Source organism: Enhydra lutris, unplaced genomic scaffold, assembly GCF_002288905.1.
Source record: "Enhydra lutris kenyoni isolate GAN:26980312 unplaced genomic scaffold, ASM228890v2 scaffoldscaffold16, whole genome shotgun sequence".
NCBI classification, from domain to species: domain Eukaryota; kingdom Metazoa; phylum Chordata; class Mammalia; order Carnivora; family Mustelidae; genus Enhydra; species Enhydra lutris.
This window is the reverse complement of record NW_019154100.1, coordinates 22,615,573-22,632,718: the sequence shown is the minus strand read 5'-3', so window position 1 is coordinate 22,632,718 and position 17,146 is coordinate 22,615,573. Positions and strand designations below refer to the sequence as shown.

The following is a 17,146-nucleotide window of genomic DNA, read 5'->3' as shown; positions in this document are numbered from 1 at the left end:
AACCATGCAAGTTAAAAGAGTAAATATTTAAAATACTGAAGAAACAAACCATCAGTCTAGAAATTCCTACCTTGCCAAATCACTCCTCAAAAATGGAGGAAAAATAAAAACCTTTCAGACACACAAAAACTGAAAGAATCTGTCACGAAAAGACATGTCTTACAAGAAGTATTAAAATCTTTTTGTCATGGAGAAAAAAATGTTATAGGTCAGAACTCAGAACTCCATAAAGAAAGGAAGAATGTCAGAGAAAGAATAAATGGAGGTAAAAATTTTTTTTCTTATTTTTTTTTTAAAGATTTTATTTATTTATTTGAGAGAGAGAGTGAGAGAGAGCATGAGAGGGGAGAAGGTCAGAGGGAAAAGCAGACTCCCTGCGGAGCTGGGAGCTCAATGTGGGACTCAATCCCGGGACTCGGGATCATGACCTGAGTTGAAGGCAGCCGCTTAACCGACTGAGCCACCCAGGCATCCCCTGTAGGAAATTTTAATTAGTTTTTTTTTCTTATTCTGGACAGAACTGTTCAAAATAATACAGACAACAATGTATTTGGTGATAACTTATGATAAATGAAATGAATGACAATGTTATAAGAGACTGGAGGGAGGAAACGGGAAAGCTTTTAAAAGATAACCCACATGTCCCAGTAGGAAGTATAACAATGTGACTTGAAAGTGGACTTAGATTACTTGTAAATGTATATACTAAATGCTAAAGAAAGGACTATATGCTTTTATTTTTTTTATTTATTTTTTAAGATTTTATTTATTTATTTGACAGAGAGAGAGATCACAAGCAGGCAGAGAAGCAGGCAGAGAGGGAGGGAGGGAAGCAGGGTCCCTGCTGAGCAGATAGTCCAACGCGGGGATCAATCCCAGGACCCTGAGATCATGACCTGACCTGAAGGCAGAGTCTCAACCCACCGAGTCACCCAGGTGCCCCAAGAAAGAGCTATATGTTTTTAAAAAGAAGTATAACTTACATGCTGAGATAGGACAGGCAATAGAATCCTATAAAATGCTCATTTAAAATCAGAGAAGGCAGAAAGAAAGAAAAGGAAAAAAAAGGATAAGGAAGAGTGCAGTAAATAAAAAAAACAGTGACAAATATGGTAGATTTTAATTCAACTGCGTCAATAATAATCACTTTGTGAATTTTCTAAATATATCAATTAAAAGACAGACACTGACACTGTGGATACAAAAACAAACAACAAAAACAAAAAAACAAAAGCAAAACAAGACCCAACTGTCCGTTGTCTACAAGAAATCTGCTTTGCTCAAAGGCAAAGGAATGGAGAAAGATATACCATGTAACACTAGACAAAAGAAAGCTGAAGCAACTATATTAATTTCAGGTAAAGCAGACACAAAAACAAGGAAAAGTAACAAAAGCTAAAAGGGAAATTACATAATGATAAAGAGGTCAATTCTCTAAGAAAACATAAGAATCCGTATTGAGCATGTCTCTGACAAAAGAGTGTCAAAATACATGAGACAAACTGATAAAACTTCAAGACGCAGACAAAGCCACATGCTGGAGCATTCAAAACTCTAGCTAATATATCTAGTGGGCAGAGATTCAGTAACAGTATAATTAAACCAAATAGGAAAAATCACAGGATGTAATTAACATTTATGGGATACTTTCTCAACAAATAGGAGAGTATGCAATTTTTTCAAGCTCATATAGGTCATTCAAAAGATAAACCAAACTCTGGGCCAGAAAACACATCTGAAATAGTTTAAAAAACCCCAGAAATACAAAGTATGCTCTCAATCCACAATGAAATTAAATAAGGAATCAGTAATGGAAAGACAGCTGAAAAAAATCCCAAAATATTTGGAGATTAAACACTATACTTCTATGTAACAGAGAGATGAAAAAAAGAAATTTCAAGAGAAATGAAAAATATATTGAAATAAACAAAAATAAAAACACAACTTAATGAAATGTGTGAGATGTAGCAAAAGCAGTGCTTGGAGGAAAATTCATAGCATAGAACACATTTATTAGAAATGGAGGAAGATTCTAAAATTAATTACCTAAGCTTTTACCCTAAGAAACTATGGAAAGAAGAGCAATATAAACAAAGAGCAAGGAAATGAAAATAAACAATAAAAATTAGAGGAGAAATCAATAAAATATAAAACAGGAAACCAATGGGAATAAAAATCATCAACCAAACATTGTTTCTATACACAAATCAATAAAATTTATAACCCTGTAGCCTGGCCAATCAAGAAAAAAAAAAGGAGAAAGCACAGATTATAATGTTAGTAATTAAGGAAGGACCATCACTATTGATTCGATAGGTTAAAAGACAATAAAAGACTATAATGAACAATGGTATGCCCATAAATTTGATAATGTAGATGCAGTAGGCCAATTCCTTGAAAGACACATCTACCAAAAACTCTTACAATGGAAACCATATAATCTGAAGAGGCCGACATCTAATTAAAGAACTGAATTGACAATAATCTTCCAAAATAGAAAGCACCCGGGTCCAGGTGATTTTGCTGATGAGTTTGCCAAGGATGTAAAGAAGTAATGTTATCAATTCTCTACAATTTCTTCCAGAAAATAGAAGCAAAGGGATTACTTCCTTACCTGTTTTAAGAGGGCAGCATTATAGTCTAATATCAAAACCAGATAAAGCCATTACAGAAAAACTCCAAAATGATATAACAATATCTTTCATGAGCATAGATATGAAAATCCTCAACAAAATATAAGCAAACCAAATCAAACACGTGTGTAAAAAGAATTATATACCATACTAAGTAGGATTTATTCCAAGTATGCAAGTCCAAGTCAACATCGAGAAGTAACATAATTCATCTCATCAAAAGGCTGAAGAAAAAGTATATGATATAAAATAGATGAAGGGGCGCCTGGGTGGCTCAGTGGGTTAAAGCCTCTGTCTTCAGTTCAGGTCATGATCCCAGGGTCCAGGAATGGAGCCCCGCATTGGGCTCTTTGCTCAGCAGGGAGCCTGCTCCCCCCCCCCCAACCTCTGCCTGCCTCTCTGCCTACTTGTGATCTCTGTCAAATAAATAAATAAAATCTTAAAAAATAATTAAATAAAAGATGAAGAAAAAATGTATGAAAAATCTAACATTCATTTATGATAAAAATTCTCAGCAAACTAGAAATATAGAAGAACTTCAACTTGATAGAGAACATCTAAAAATGAAACATCTAGCTAATACCTCACTTAATGGTGAGAAGCTATTTGCTTTTTTCCCAAAACTGGAAACACGATACAAATATCTCCTTTCACCTCTTCTATTCAACATTGTACTGAAAGTCTTAACAAATGCAGAAAGACAAGAAAAATAAAGAAAAGGTATACAGAATGGGAAGGCTGAATTAAACAATCTATGTTCACATATGACAAGGTTGTCTTTGTAGAAATTCCTAAAGAATCAACAAAAGGACTCCTAACAAATATGAGATTATAACAAAGCTACAAGATACAAGGTTAATATACAAAGACAATTGCTTTTCTATACACTAACAATGAACAAATGAAATTTGAAGTTTATAATACAACACATTTACATTAGCACCAAAAAACTTAAGTGCTTAGGTAACAATCAAAGAAAATTATACTGAAGATATATATGAAGAATTCTACCATTTTCTGATAAAAGGAACCAAAGATTTTAAAATGTAGAGAGAATCCATATTCATGATAGGAAAACTCAACATTGTTAAGGTATCGTGTCTTCCTTTCTGTGATTCTACATACTATCAATCAAAATTCCAGCACATTATTTTGCAAATATTGACAATCTGATCTTAGAGTTTACATGGAAAGGCTTAAGATCCAGAAGAGCCAACAGTCAATGTACGGAAGAAGTTGAAAGGCTGACAAAACCCAGCTTAAAGACTTGCTATAAAGCTACCACAATAAGGAAGTTATAGTTTTCACATTAGACAATAGATCCACAGAAATATGGTCAATTCATCTTGGACAAGTAACAAAGGCAAGGGAGAAAGGACAGTCTTTTCAATAAATGGTGCGGGACAACGGGGTACCCACGTGCAAAAGAATGGAGCTGGATCATAGACCTGAATGTAAGAGCTAAAACTCTAAAACTCCTAGAAGAAAACATAGGAGTAAACTTGTGTGAGGCAATGGTTTCTTAGATACAACATTAAAAGCACAAGCAACAAAGAAAAAAGATGTAAACTGGATTTCATCAACATTGAAAACTTGTGTGCTTCAGAAGACACCATCACGAAAGTGAAGACAATCAGAATGGGAGAAAATATTTATATATTATATGCCCAGTAAGAGTATAATACCCAATGTATATGAAGAGCTCATACAACAATAAAAATAACCCAATTTTTAAAATGGGCAAAGGATTTGAAACAGATGCTCCTCTAAAGAAGACATACAAAAGGCCAATAAATATATGAGAAGATGCTTAACCTCATTAGTCCATAGGGAAAAGAAAGTCCAAACCACAGTGAGATACCACTTCACACCCACTACTACGACTATTATCAAAAAGAAAGACAAAGATAAGACAGGATGTGAAGAAACTGCGTCCTTTCTACATAGCTGGTAGAAATGTAAAATGGTGCAGTTGCTTTGAAAACAGTCTGGCCGTTCCTCAAATATTAAACACAGACTTACTATATGACCCAGAAGTTCTGCTCCGAGGTACATATCGAGGAGAAATGAAAAATATACGTCCACGCAACTTACAGTGAACGTTGTGAGAAGCACTGAACATCACAGCCAAGAAGCGGGAACCACCTGAATGTCCATCAACTGATGAGGGCATAAATAAAATATGGTCTATAGTATCTATAATAGAATATCATTCAGCCATAAAAAAGGAAGAATTGATAGATGCTATCATATGGATGCACTTGAAAAATATTAGGCCAAGTGAGAGAAGCCAGGTACAAAGGCCAGCTGTTTTAAGATTCCATTTACATGATATGTCCAGAATAGGCAAATCTATAGGGATAGAAAGGAGATTAATGATTGCTAGGAGCTAGGTGAGTGGGGACGCGGGCGGGGGAGTAACAGCCGTAAGCATGGATTTTCTTTCTGAGGTGCTGAAAGTGTTGTAAAATCGATACTTTGTGAATGACCTAAAAACCACCGAATTATACAATTAAAAAGGGTATGTGAATGATATCCCAAACTTATAAAAAACAGGGAGAAAGATTACTATGCCTTACTGAACGACAATGAATGACATGTTTTACTGAAGCAGAATAGTATTTTAAATACATTTTATTTTTTTGTATTGCAAAAAGGAAGGATAACATTAGGAGAAACTGAAGTTGGGCTAGTGATGTAGAGGAACTCTGTAGTATCCTGTAACTTTTGTGTAAATAAATCTAAAACTCTTCCAGAGTAAGTTAACATTTATTTTAAAAGCTTGTTTCTGATTAAAAAAAAAAAAAAAAAGAGGCGGAGAGAGGCAAAATGTTGCTCACGACTGAAGCTAAACGATGATCACATGGAAACTTAGAACTATTTTCTTTACATTTCTATGTTTGAAAAATTTCGCTGTCAAAAATAAAAGCAAATAAATTAATTGAACTGTCAAAGCTTTTGCAAAAAAGAAAAGCGTGTACATGAATGACCACGACAAGATGATTTTCTTATACAGTCATATGGTGTTTCAAATATGGACATGTTCCGTGTCCAACTTGGCAGTGATACACCAAACAGCCTGTCCTCTAAACCCTGGCCTTGGATCACTCATTACTGGCAGGTTGTGATGTCACAGCATGGGAGCACGCTCACGAGGAGACCCGAGGGAACCGAGCCCACTCACTCTCAGCCTCTGTCCCAGGGCTGCCTCTGCTCCGGTTGGGGACTGGTGCAGAAGTTAATCCAATGGAAAGCTGCCTCCAATGGACTCTGAAAATGACTGAGAATCCCTTGCAGAGCCTCTGCTAAAACAGACTGCTGGGCCTGCCCCGTAAGGTCACATTCAGCAGGATCTGGTCTGGGGCCTGAGATTCTTCATTTAAGGTTCCCAGCTGATGCTGATGTTCTAGGAACACCATCTGAGAAGCACTGATTTATACCTGGAGAGATGAACACTTGCCATAAAAGCACGATGGCCAGTACCTTTGGTTTGGCAGGACATACAATCTCTGCTGCAACGACTCACCTCGGCTACTGACTTCCTTCTACATTTTCAGGCTTCATTTGTTGTTTGGGGGCTTTTTTCTTGTTTTGTTTGTTTTTGTTTTTTAATTCAATGCTCATTTTTATTATTTTTTTCTTAATCACTGTACTTAAAGCCATACATTTTCCTTTAAGTGCTAGTCATCATCAGCTATGAGCCCCTCAATATTTCCAGCTTTATTCCATTACTCCTCTTTTTTGTTCTTTTGCCCTGGCTGATTTCGACTATCATCACTGAACCTATCGGGACATGTTCCTGCTTCTCTCCTTCTGTTTCCCATGACTCCTACATCTCCTTGCTTGTCCTTGTCACCTGCATCAAACTACAGCAAGCCCATCTCCTACTGGGGGCAGGCTGCTAACTACCTGCTTTAACAGGAGAGCCCTTAAAGTGTTAACTGTTCACATACATCCTCATTTTTCTCAGAGTGTAAACCCCAGGTGGGCAAGTATCCTATCTTACACTCCTGGGGCTAAGCACTGTAACTTGGGCAAAGCAGATACCAGGTTAAGTGTTGATGGATGGTTTTGTAATTTTTACCTTAAGTTTCTCCAGATCTGGCCTTTCCATACTGACCACCTCTGCCAGGAGCTGGGCTTCTAGACCGTCTTCTGTGACAGTGAAATTGAGGAGTGTTGTTTGAGCCTGCAATTCCGGCTTATAGTGAGGATTTGCCAGCTTTGTGTGAAGGATAAGGCGGAAGTTCTTGTTAAATTCACATTCTTTGTCTCCAATCCTGATGTATCTAAAGGGGCACAACACAAACATTCAGGAGATTCCCATGAACCATAACTGATATATAGGGGCATTCCATTTCCTCTATTCCAATAATGTATCCAGGCTGTAAGACCAGGTAATTCAGGATTTTTCAGCTACCATGTCTCCCTAAAAGTACAGAAGAAATAGGAATTATCCACTAAACTTCTATAGGACTGTTTACATGCAAAATGGTGTTAACAGTACTCGTCTCGTAATGTCACCATAACAAGAAAATGCAGTGCTTCATACGAAGGTTGTATAACAACAAACATTAGCTTCTATTATACTTCTGTGATTAAGCTTCTATTAAACATTTCTATTCTTTTTTTTTTTTAAGATTTTATTTATTTTTTTGTCAGAGAGAGAGAGAGAGAGAGCACAAGCAGGGGGAGTGGCAGGCAGAGGGAGAAGCAGGCTCCCTGTTGAGCAAGGAGCCTGATATGGGTCTTGATCCCAGGACCCTGGTATTGCACCCTGAGCTGAAGGCAGATGCTTAACCGACTGAGCCATCCTAGACATCCCTAAACACTGCTGTTCTGAAAGGATGAGTATGTGTTTGCATGTATCTGTGTGTGTGTATTAAGTGTATATATACTTAAAATTTATATACATATTAGAAATACACCTACACTTTAAATTACTATTTCAGGATTTTTGGTACTGGCTCAAAAGCAAAGTTTAAGCAGCCTCCTGTATGGAATGCACATGGGCGGGATCTTGACAACCATGCTTCTATCCTACATTCCAGTTACCTCGGTCATAGGGACCAGAAGCAGGCACTTCAAAACACCCCAGAGTGAGCTCTCCTGGGACTTGGGATTGGAACAAAGAGAAGGGAGAATTGGAAATGGAACCTTTAGGCTCATGCTGATGTCACCCTTTCCTTCTGGTAAACCACACAGCAGAGAAAGACATTCCTGGTTTCCCCGGGGAAGAGTCAACCAATATTCAGGTTGCAGAGTCATACAAAGGGAGCAGGTTCTGGATTCTACAGGCTTCCAGGTCCCATGTTCCTTGAAGCCTGACTGCCTTTTAAACACAGTTGCCATGACACCCTGCAGCCTTGTGACGTTCGGGTTCAGTCTTTGTTTGGTTTCAGCTAGATGGAGGTGGTTTCTGGAATTGCAAGCAAAGCTCTACAAGGACACAGCCTCACCCTCGGGGGAGGGTCTCATTTTTTTCTACCTCAGATACTGAGGTCTAACTTGTAAGGACCTCATCACCCAGGCTCTGGTGTCCTCTGGGTTCTGGAAGGATGTTGGCCAATGGAAGCACTAGCAAGACATGGCAGTACAGGAGGGGAAGTTTGAGGCAGATCTTCCCTGCCTTGGTGCTGTGGTCTGGGGGAGGCTGTGTCTTGCCATGACCGTATTACGGGTTTGGGATGGGCCTCTTTCCACAGCTCTACTCACAGGACCAAATAACACCTTTGGGCCTAGAGGTGGTAATGGCTTCCTGATGTTGTAGATCCCTGGTTGCCTGGACTCCTGGGCTCCTTTAAGCTTCCCTCTGAACATTCTTTCTGTCAACAGTCACTCTGTTAATTCTATTAAAATTTCCAGCCTACTTTGTGGTCTTGTTTTTCTGCCAGGAACCTGCTACAAGGATTCTGTAGAAGGGTTTTAAAATTCATGCAACAAACAAATGACAAATACTGAAATTTTTCAGACTCTTCCACCAAAGAGGTCTGAACTGCATAGGAGGAAAATTACATGTAAGAAGCCTACAAGTGAGTCTGAAACAGAGTATCTTCTCAGTCTCCTATTTTATATTAAATACAAAACTTCTGCATTCTTCCATAGTCAGTGTATATTGTATTTTAATTGTAGAGGTATTCTAATGTGACAGAAAGTTATCCAAAGGCCATATTATTTTTATGTAAATACAGTATTTTTTGAAAATACTACTTAACTCACTGACTTACAGACAAAATGTTATTTCATGAAATTTATCAATTTTGGAAAACTGGATGAATTCAAAAGAAGGACATTGAAAAACAAGTTCAGCATTCAGGCAACATTCCTTTTTATTAAAATGCCACAATACTTGCAACAACTTTTTTTAAACTTGAGGAGCGATGCCCCAAATTTGTGATGTAGCAATATTTTAGGATGCTGCTGGCGGATATTTCGTAATTTTATCTTACTCTGAGGTTAGTCTCTTGGGCCTCTTAGTGAAGAAAAGCCTTCTGAACCACTGGCCATTTTATCTGACAAGGAAGAATTCTGTAAAACAATGGTAGTGTGTAATGATTATTTTAAAAGTCAGTTTTCTTAAATCACTAAAGCTTTTAGCACAGAATCCCTCTTAATCACTAAAGCTTTAGTCACTATAGCTAAGAATCTCGAAAGACAGATAAGACTCATTACCTCCTCATCCAGCTCTCAAATTTTGTTTGCATTGTAATGATCTTATATTTTCAGCAAAAACTTTTACAGGATTCTAAGCTTGAAAAAGATCTGCCAAACAAACCATTGGAAGCATTCTTTATCAAGCTGAATGGTCAATCCATTCATGTGATCTAGTTTTGGGTTGTTTTTACTGTGTTTCTACGCTTGAATATTTTTTTCCTAGAAGGATGAAGAGCAATTCAGGTAGCAACTTTCTTCTAAGCTGATATAGTATTTGTATAATATGCTTCCCTTTAAAAAAAAAATGAAAAATAGGGACCCCTGGGTGGCTCAGTGGGTTAAAGCCTCTGCCTTCGGCTCAGGTCATGATCTCAGGGTCCTGGGATTGAGCCCCGCATCGGGCTCTCTGCTCAGCAGGGATCCTGTTTCCTCCTCTCTCTCTGCCTGCGTCTCTGCCTACTTATGATCTCTGTCAAATAAATAAATAAAATCTTTAAAAAAAAATAGGGGCATCTCGGTGGCTCAGTCAGTTAAGCATCTGTCTTCAGCTCAGGTCATGACCCTGGGGTCCTGGGATCGAGCCCCGCATCAGGCTCCCTGCTCAGTGGGGAGTCTACTTTTCCCTGCCCTCTGCCCCTCCCTTTGCTTGTGCTCTCTCTCAAGTAAGTAAATAAAGTCTTAAAAAATTTTAAAAAAATGAGCATTCACATCATCATTAGAGAGAAACACTGAGGGGAAAAAAAAAGAGAGATGAATGAACCACAGGCCAAATGTTATGAATGAACCAGAGAGCAGCTGTTGGTGTATCCAATGAGCACAGTGGCCCTAAGCCCTTGTTTCACAGGTCATGGAAATAATACCATCTGTTTACAGGTTTGCAAATATTTTCCAGCTGATATTATCTCATTAAAATCATCACATACCTTATTGATAATTTCTTCAGTTCTTTGTTTTTATAGAAAAACATGTTACAACCAAACATTCATTCACTCAAAAGGCAGTGACTGAACACCTACACCACGCCAAGCTGTTGGAGAGTCCTGTAGGCACGGGGCATCTAATAGGCACAGTCTCTGCTCTCACAAACATTATTACTTAACTCCCCCCTAACAGGCATTATGACCATAACATCTTACATACTGATGCAGCCATTCTTCTGTTTAGTCTGTTCAATAAATGAAAACACATTAATTGCCTACAACATAACAGTCCTCTCAAGATCAAAGATATGCCTCTGAAATATCTTGATATAACATGACAGTCATATCAAGATCAAAGAGAGGTGAAGAATGTGAAACGACATCTCTTCAAAGAATATATACAAATGGCCAATAAGCATCTGAAAAGATATTTAACACTATGAGTCATCAGGGAAATCCAAATAAAAGGTGCCACTTCACACTCACTAGATGACAACCAAACCAACCCCCAAAGACAGTAGTAACAAGTGCTGACAAGGAGAGAGAGAGAGAGATCATAACCCCTGTACATTGCTGGTGGGAATGGAAAATGGTAAAACCACTTTAGTAGGCAACTTGAGTTTCTCAAAATCTTATACACACAGCTACCATTTAATCCAAATATTCTGCTCCTGGGTATATACCCCAAAGAAAGATAATCTCGTCACATAAGACCATACTATGTCACGTCTCTGTTGGTTAGCCCAATTCTTTTTGATGAAGACATATTCGATCACACCTTTACTTGAAGCATGATCAAAATTTCTCCCATTGCTTGAGCTTCTCTTTCAAGGGCTTCCAAAGTTAATCTCAAAGGTAGCTTTGAGAAAGATCTTTCTTTGCTAGCACTATTCACTGACTGGCTTCTAAAGGAACTTTCAAGAGTGAAGCTTTCATTACTGTGCTTGGGGTTCCCAAACATAAGTGATACCAAAGCTGATACTCATTTCTATCACCACATTGATAAAAATCCAAACTTAAAATAAAACCTCTGGTATGTCTTGTGATCTTGTGATTAACTGCTCCATTTTGGTTTGAATTCTTTCTTCCTCAGGGCAGTATCTCGGATATGCTATCTGTCACCACCTTTCATGACCTCAGATTCAATATTCCCTAATTTGCTTATGAATTTTTACTGGATTTGAGTTCACACCTCATAAACTTTCTGTTTTAATCACTAACCTATATCCCCAGATGAGAAGAAAATTTAAATATTTTACCACTTAAAAATGTGCACTTTAATGAAGAATACCGAATGAACCAACTTCACAGTTTTCCTCATTGTTATCCACTGGGCCAGGTCCGTGTGGCGGGCTGAGGAACTGAAGTAAGAAGTTTAATTTTGATGTTTGCATGTGAAGTGTGTGTGTGTGTGTGTGTGTGTGTATGTGTGTGTGTACATGTACGTACGTACGTACACATATAAGAAGTACACATATAAGAATTAGAACAAGCCGCACAAGATGACTACCTTATTTCTGGAAGTCCTAGCTGTTCAGGCCTCAGGGAGAAATCTCTCTAGAGAGGGGTTGGAGAACTATTTCCATAAGGGGCCAGAGAATCCATACTTCAGATTTTGTAGGCTGCATACATCTTTCCCAAATATTCTTCTTTGTTGACAAAGAAGGGTTGCATCAAGACCGGTTGTTTGGCTATCTCCACTCCAGAGGACCCTATGGTTACTGGTATGAATGTCATCTCCTTGCAAGTAAACAACAGCTAATCACACTCCATTTCCTAGTACCACCAAGCTATAATTTTTCCAATCAGCTACTACACCTAACATTGCTCCCCTCCCTGGGCTTTCAAGAAAAAGAAAAAGTGTGAGACTGGCCAATACGAAGCATGAGGTTTGAACAACTTTGCTTCTGGGTGTAGGTGGCAAACATTTTCAACTGGGTAAATACTCAGCAGATACCTGAGTTAGTGTGATGCTCCATGAGAGAGCTCAGAGATGACTCTGTGGCTCCTATTTCCCTTGCACACCCCCGTTCTACACCTACATGTGACCTGGAGTGTTCACATACCCCAGTTTGAGAATGGGGAATTGGTCGGCTTGAGAGACAGGTCCGATTTTCTCACCGAAGAGACAGTTAGAGGAAAATAGAAGGATGTCTACCTATAAAACTGGGTTTTACATTTTGCTTGGAAACATTATTTCATTATTTCATAGGTTCAAATTTCCCAGTGATAGTAAATTATCCTCAGTTGGGGTGTTTATGATCTATGAAAGGCAAAAACTGCATAATGACTCAGTGGGTTTTATCATTGCTGCTAGGTTAATTTTTGGTTAATCTCCTATCTGGGAAAATTAAACACACAGCTAGTGCTCTCTTATGATTTGAAGGATCCAAAAAACAACCGAGTTAACCAGAGGGGTGGAAAAGCAAACAATCACTTTGTTGACACGAGCCCAGAGGTTATGACTTCTAGAATACAGCAACCAGCAAAAGCTCTTGAACTTGAACTCCAATGAGAAGCTACAACAGGTGTGAAGAAAAACATAACACTTGCAAGTATGGCTATTATCTTAAAGCAGTCATTTACAACCCATTTTCCAGCCCCATGCCCCCCACAAGCAGGATTTGCCCCTGACACTGGATCCCACGGAGAATCATGTGGGCCAGAAATATCTCTGAAGCTGGCTGGGGTTGCTCCCATATGTTTTTTTCCCATCTCTCCAAGGGAGTGACCAATTCCTGCCCCTTTTTCTCAGAATGCCTCGTGTGGAGGTTAGAGACCAATTATACGACCTCAGATCAGATATAAAATTATCTTCCCCAGTACAAACAATATGGTTTTACCAGATAGGACAGAGGGTGAATCAAAAACATTGTTTCACCTGGTAGACTTGTACTTTTAGAGCAGGAAGTTCCCCTAGAGACCATTCAACTGATTCCCTTTTATGGACCCAAAGAGTTTATGACTTGCCCAAGGTCACAGAGCTTAGTGGCAGAACTGGGACTAGAACCTGGGTCTCTAGACTCCTAGTATAAAGTTCATTTCACTGCACCATACTGCAAGTTAATTTGCTCTGTATGATGGGGACAGCTGGTGACCCCAGCCTCCATCGACCTGTCTCACCGTCGATCACAAGAGGCTACTGAGAACTTATGACCGACTCAGTACAATCTGTGGCCACCAGAGAAAAGAAGATAGAGATGAAGCCCAGAGAACATCCCCTTCTGATCTTTGCTTTGACATTCTGTCCTTGCTTATGAAGGAGAATAGCACTGATTGTTGAGGTGTCCAGGTCTAACCAAAGAGCTGAATTTCTGGTAGCTGAATTCATCAAATGAATTAATTTATAAAATTTAAAAATAAATCACTCAACATACAGAAAAATTTTCTATCTTCTGGCTTTAAGGGAAAAAAGTAGTCTTTTAAATATGCCAAATGCTCATGTCAGCTGCATAAATTATTGTATAAAAGACTATCATCTACAAAGTAACTATTAATTCAGTTTTTTTCATAGGTCAGGTTTACATAAAAATCAGGTACAATGGGAACTTCAAAATTCTTTCAGAGTTTATTCAAAATCCAGCCGAAAGGGGCTTTGGGATGAAAAGATTCCTACTTTCTTCAAGTCACAGGTCATTTCTACTGTAGAGGACCGATATAAATACATGTGAAATGAATTCATGTCTAATAGTCACAGCACATCTGTGACAGACGTGGGGAAACATTTCTCCCAGAAATGTGTCTGTGAGATTCTGAAATGATTCTGAAAACCAGAATCTCTGTGAGTTGAGGCACCATTATCTCAACATAATCAAGATGAGACTCTCAAGGTGGAGATCTTATATTCAAGATATCTACCCGGAGATGGAGGAAGTATCTTCTCCTTTTGTTGGAACTGTTCTCAAGATTTAGTGTAGCTGCTGCTGAAAATGCCATCAGTCCTGGATCATAAAAACCGAAATGACTTTCTCTAGTGATTAGATATTCTGAGTACATGAACAAACACCATCATTATTTTTTATTGCCATCTAAAACAAAACTTGGAAAAGCAGCATATTCAATTTAGAAAAAGGACCCGCTGCAGGAGGACTGTTTTAAGAAAGATTTGCAAAACCTTTCTCACAATGCCGTGGAGAGAGAAATTTCCTGCGACACTGTATTAGCACCCTGAAGGGCCTTCCTCTATGATGGGCAATTCAGAGAGCTCACAAGTTCCCTGGACTGGAGGAATTCTCCAGGCCTCTCACCAGGCCCTGCTTGTCAAGGTAGAAAGATGGCGGGTGGGTTTTGAGATAAGAAAATAATATAGTCGTTGCAGAAAAAACACACTTAGGGAAAAGAAAAGGAAAAAAACCCAAACTTTTCAATGGACATCTAAAAGCTTTACTACATGTCCTGCTGCTTCAAATTAAATGCTTCTCAATGAGGCTTGGGAGCCCCGATGGCTCCGGCCGAGAGCACGGTGGTGGGCGGCCCTCGCCATGCGGCTGTGTTACTTAGCAACCCCATGGGGGGGGCCCCATGGAGTTGGTCAACCCCTGCTCCTGGGGAAAGGTTTGGGCTGAAGGCCGCACAGCTGGCAAGACGGCCCAGGAAAAGGAAGAAAGAAGTGCTGAATAGAAATGAGTTAATTGTCTTGCTGCTTCATATAGTTAATATAACCAACACGTCCTTCTCAGATAAAAGCAAACTTCAATTAAAAAAAAAAAAAAGACTGCTGGTGCAGGGACTCCAGGTACTCTCATGCGGAAAGAAATAAGGAAGCTAAAAAAGAAAATCCTAGCTGATTATTTCCCTTCTGGGAAACAGAATATGTATACATTTTACATATATTGTGTTCAATATGATGACATATGTATATGTTTATCTCTATTTTATATTTCAATATAGCCATATTTAAATATTATAATGTATCATGAAAAAGAAATTCTGGTTCTGTTTGCATTTTTTTAAAGGGAAATTTGCTTTTTTCTAAAGATTTTATTTATTTATTTATTTATTTATTTATTTATTTGTCAGGGAGAGAGAGTGCGCACAGGCAGAGGCAGAGAGAGAAGCAGGCTCTTTTCTGAGTAAGGAGCCCAATGCGGGACTCGATCCCAGGACCCTGGGATCATGACCTGAGCCGAAGGCAGCAGTTTAACCAACTAAGCCACGCAGGCGTCCCAGAAATTTGCTTTTTTCAAGAAAGTAAAGATTCTTTATCAGTGACCTATTTGGAATTTGCCTTCACATCAAGTCAAACAACTACTACCCAAGATGACTATGAATGTGTGTGGATTATCTAAAGACAGTGAATGTTTTGTTTTGTTTTTAATTATTTTGATTTATTTGAAAGAGAGAGAGAGAGAGATTGTAAGCATGAGTGAGAGAGGGAGAGCAGACTCCCGGCCAAGCAGGGAGGCAGATGCAGGGCTTGATCCCAGGACCCTGAGATCATGACCAGGCCAAAGGCAGATGCTTAACCCACTGAGCCACCCAGGTACCCCTGAATGTTATCCTTAAATCAACAACAACAACAACAACAACAACAACAACAAAACAACTTGACCGAATTTAACAGAAAGGTCTTTCCTGTAATTAAACCTTAAAAATTAGGGGGGACTAGAATGCTGAATTCTACTATATCAGGGCATGAATTAACTTGAAAATTAAGCAATTCCTATCCACAAGTGTTATAATGATAAGACTACATACCTCCTGAATTTATTTAAAAAGAAGCTCCTAGTTCAAGAGAGCACATTTTGCCACAGTGTGGGATTTAATTTAACATGGTTCTCTATCTTAAGTCCAACCCAAGCCCTCATCTATTTAAACGGATCTAATATCAACTGTTGTACAATCATGTAGCATCAAACCCATAGGTTGATAATTTTACCAAATAATATTACCGAATAAACTGAAACCTTGCTAACTGTAGGCAATTCTCCCAATTAATCTTAGTAGCACTTTTAGGAAACACAGTCATGATAAATATCTGTAAAGTATCTTTCATTATAATAGTTCTATAAAATAAATTTATAATCATATAGTTAATATTTGTTAGTTGTAAGTTTCTTTATATGACATGCTACTTAAGGATTCATTAAAAGGACAATTACATGAAAAATATGGGGAAAGTATAAAGTGTTTTCTAAAAAATATTTATATGCTCAGAAACCACCTGAAATACATCTCACAGTAAGGTTGCTCCAGCTAAGATTAAAGTTAAAAAACGACTTCAGTGGCGATTCACAGACTTGTACCCCTGGGGATAAAAATATATTATATGTTTATAAAAAATAAAATTAAAAAAAATTAATAATAAAAAAGAAAAAAAAAACGACTTCAGTAATATTTGGGGGGATTTGAAAGATTGAAGAGATACAATTTTATGAAGATGCTTCACAGATCAGCAACTTCCCTAACATGTAAGCCAGTAAATTTGCTTTGCAAAAAGTACATGTTGATAAATCTTCTCCGATATGTTTTCTGTCGATTGATATGATAAGATGTATTTTAGTTAAAATTAGGATTGTCTGGAGTTTGGTGGATTTAATTATTTGTAATTACCCAGCTGTTGTCAGCCTGTGGCCATTTTATGACAGTGGTATCTACTATGTGGGTCAGGTTCAACTGTATATCTTCTCAAACGCAGATTTAATGTGCTATTGATGAAACCATTACTAGAACCAAATTAAAGTCTGGGCTGATGTATTGGTCCACAGGGACCTGTCAGACATGAAAGGAGTAATTAGTATTCATTACTTCATACTCCGCAACATTCCAATTATTAATGAACTTCAACTTTTGGACTCTGCTGTATCTATCACAAGCGTCTTCTCAGACATTCATTATTAGGAAGAATCAACTAATATTGGTTTTAAAAAGGCCCCTAACACAAACAGAACTAAAATAAACAAAAGCACTATTAATATCAGAAAACTCTGTGAAGGATGT

General features: G+C 38.2%; 1 protein-coding gene across 1 annotated transcript in view; it reads right to left on the bottom strand.

Annotated features, from left to right (window-relative positions):
• The window catches only part of LOC111147239 (dynein axonemal heavy chain 11), a 320,049-nt gene that overhangs the window by 44,336 nt on the left and 258,567 nt on the right, over positions 1 to 17,146 (bottom strand). The window contains exon 66 of the mRNA XM_022503160.1: positions 6,718 to 6,922. Coding sequence (XP_022358868.1) covers positions 6,718 to 6,922 — 205 coding nt within the window. The remainder of the gene's footprint in view (positions 1 to 6,717; positions 6,923 to 17,146) is intronic.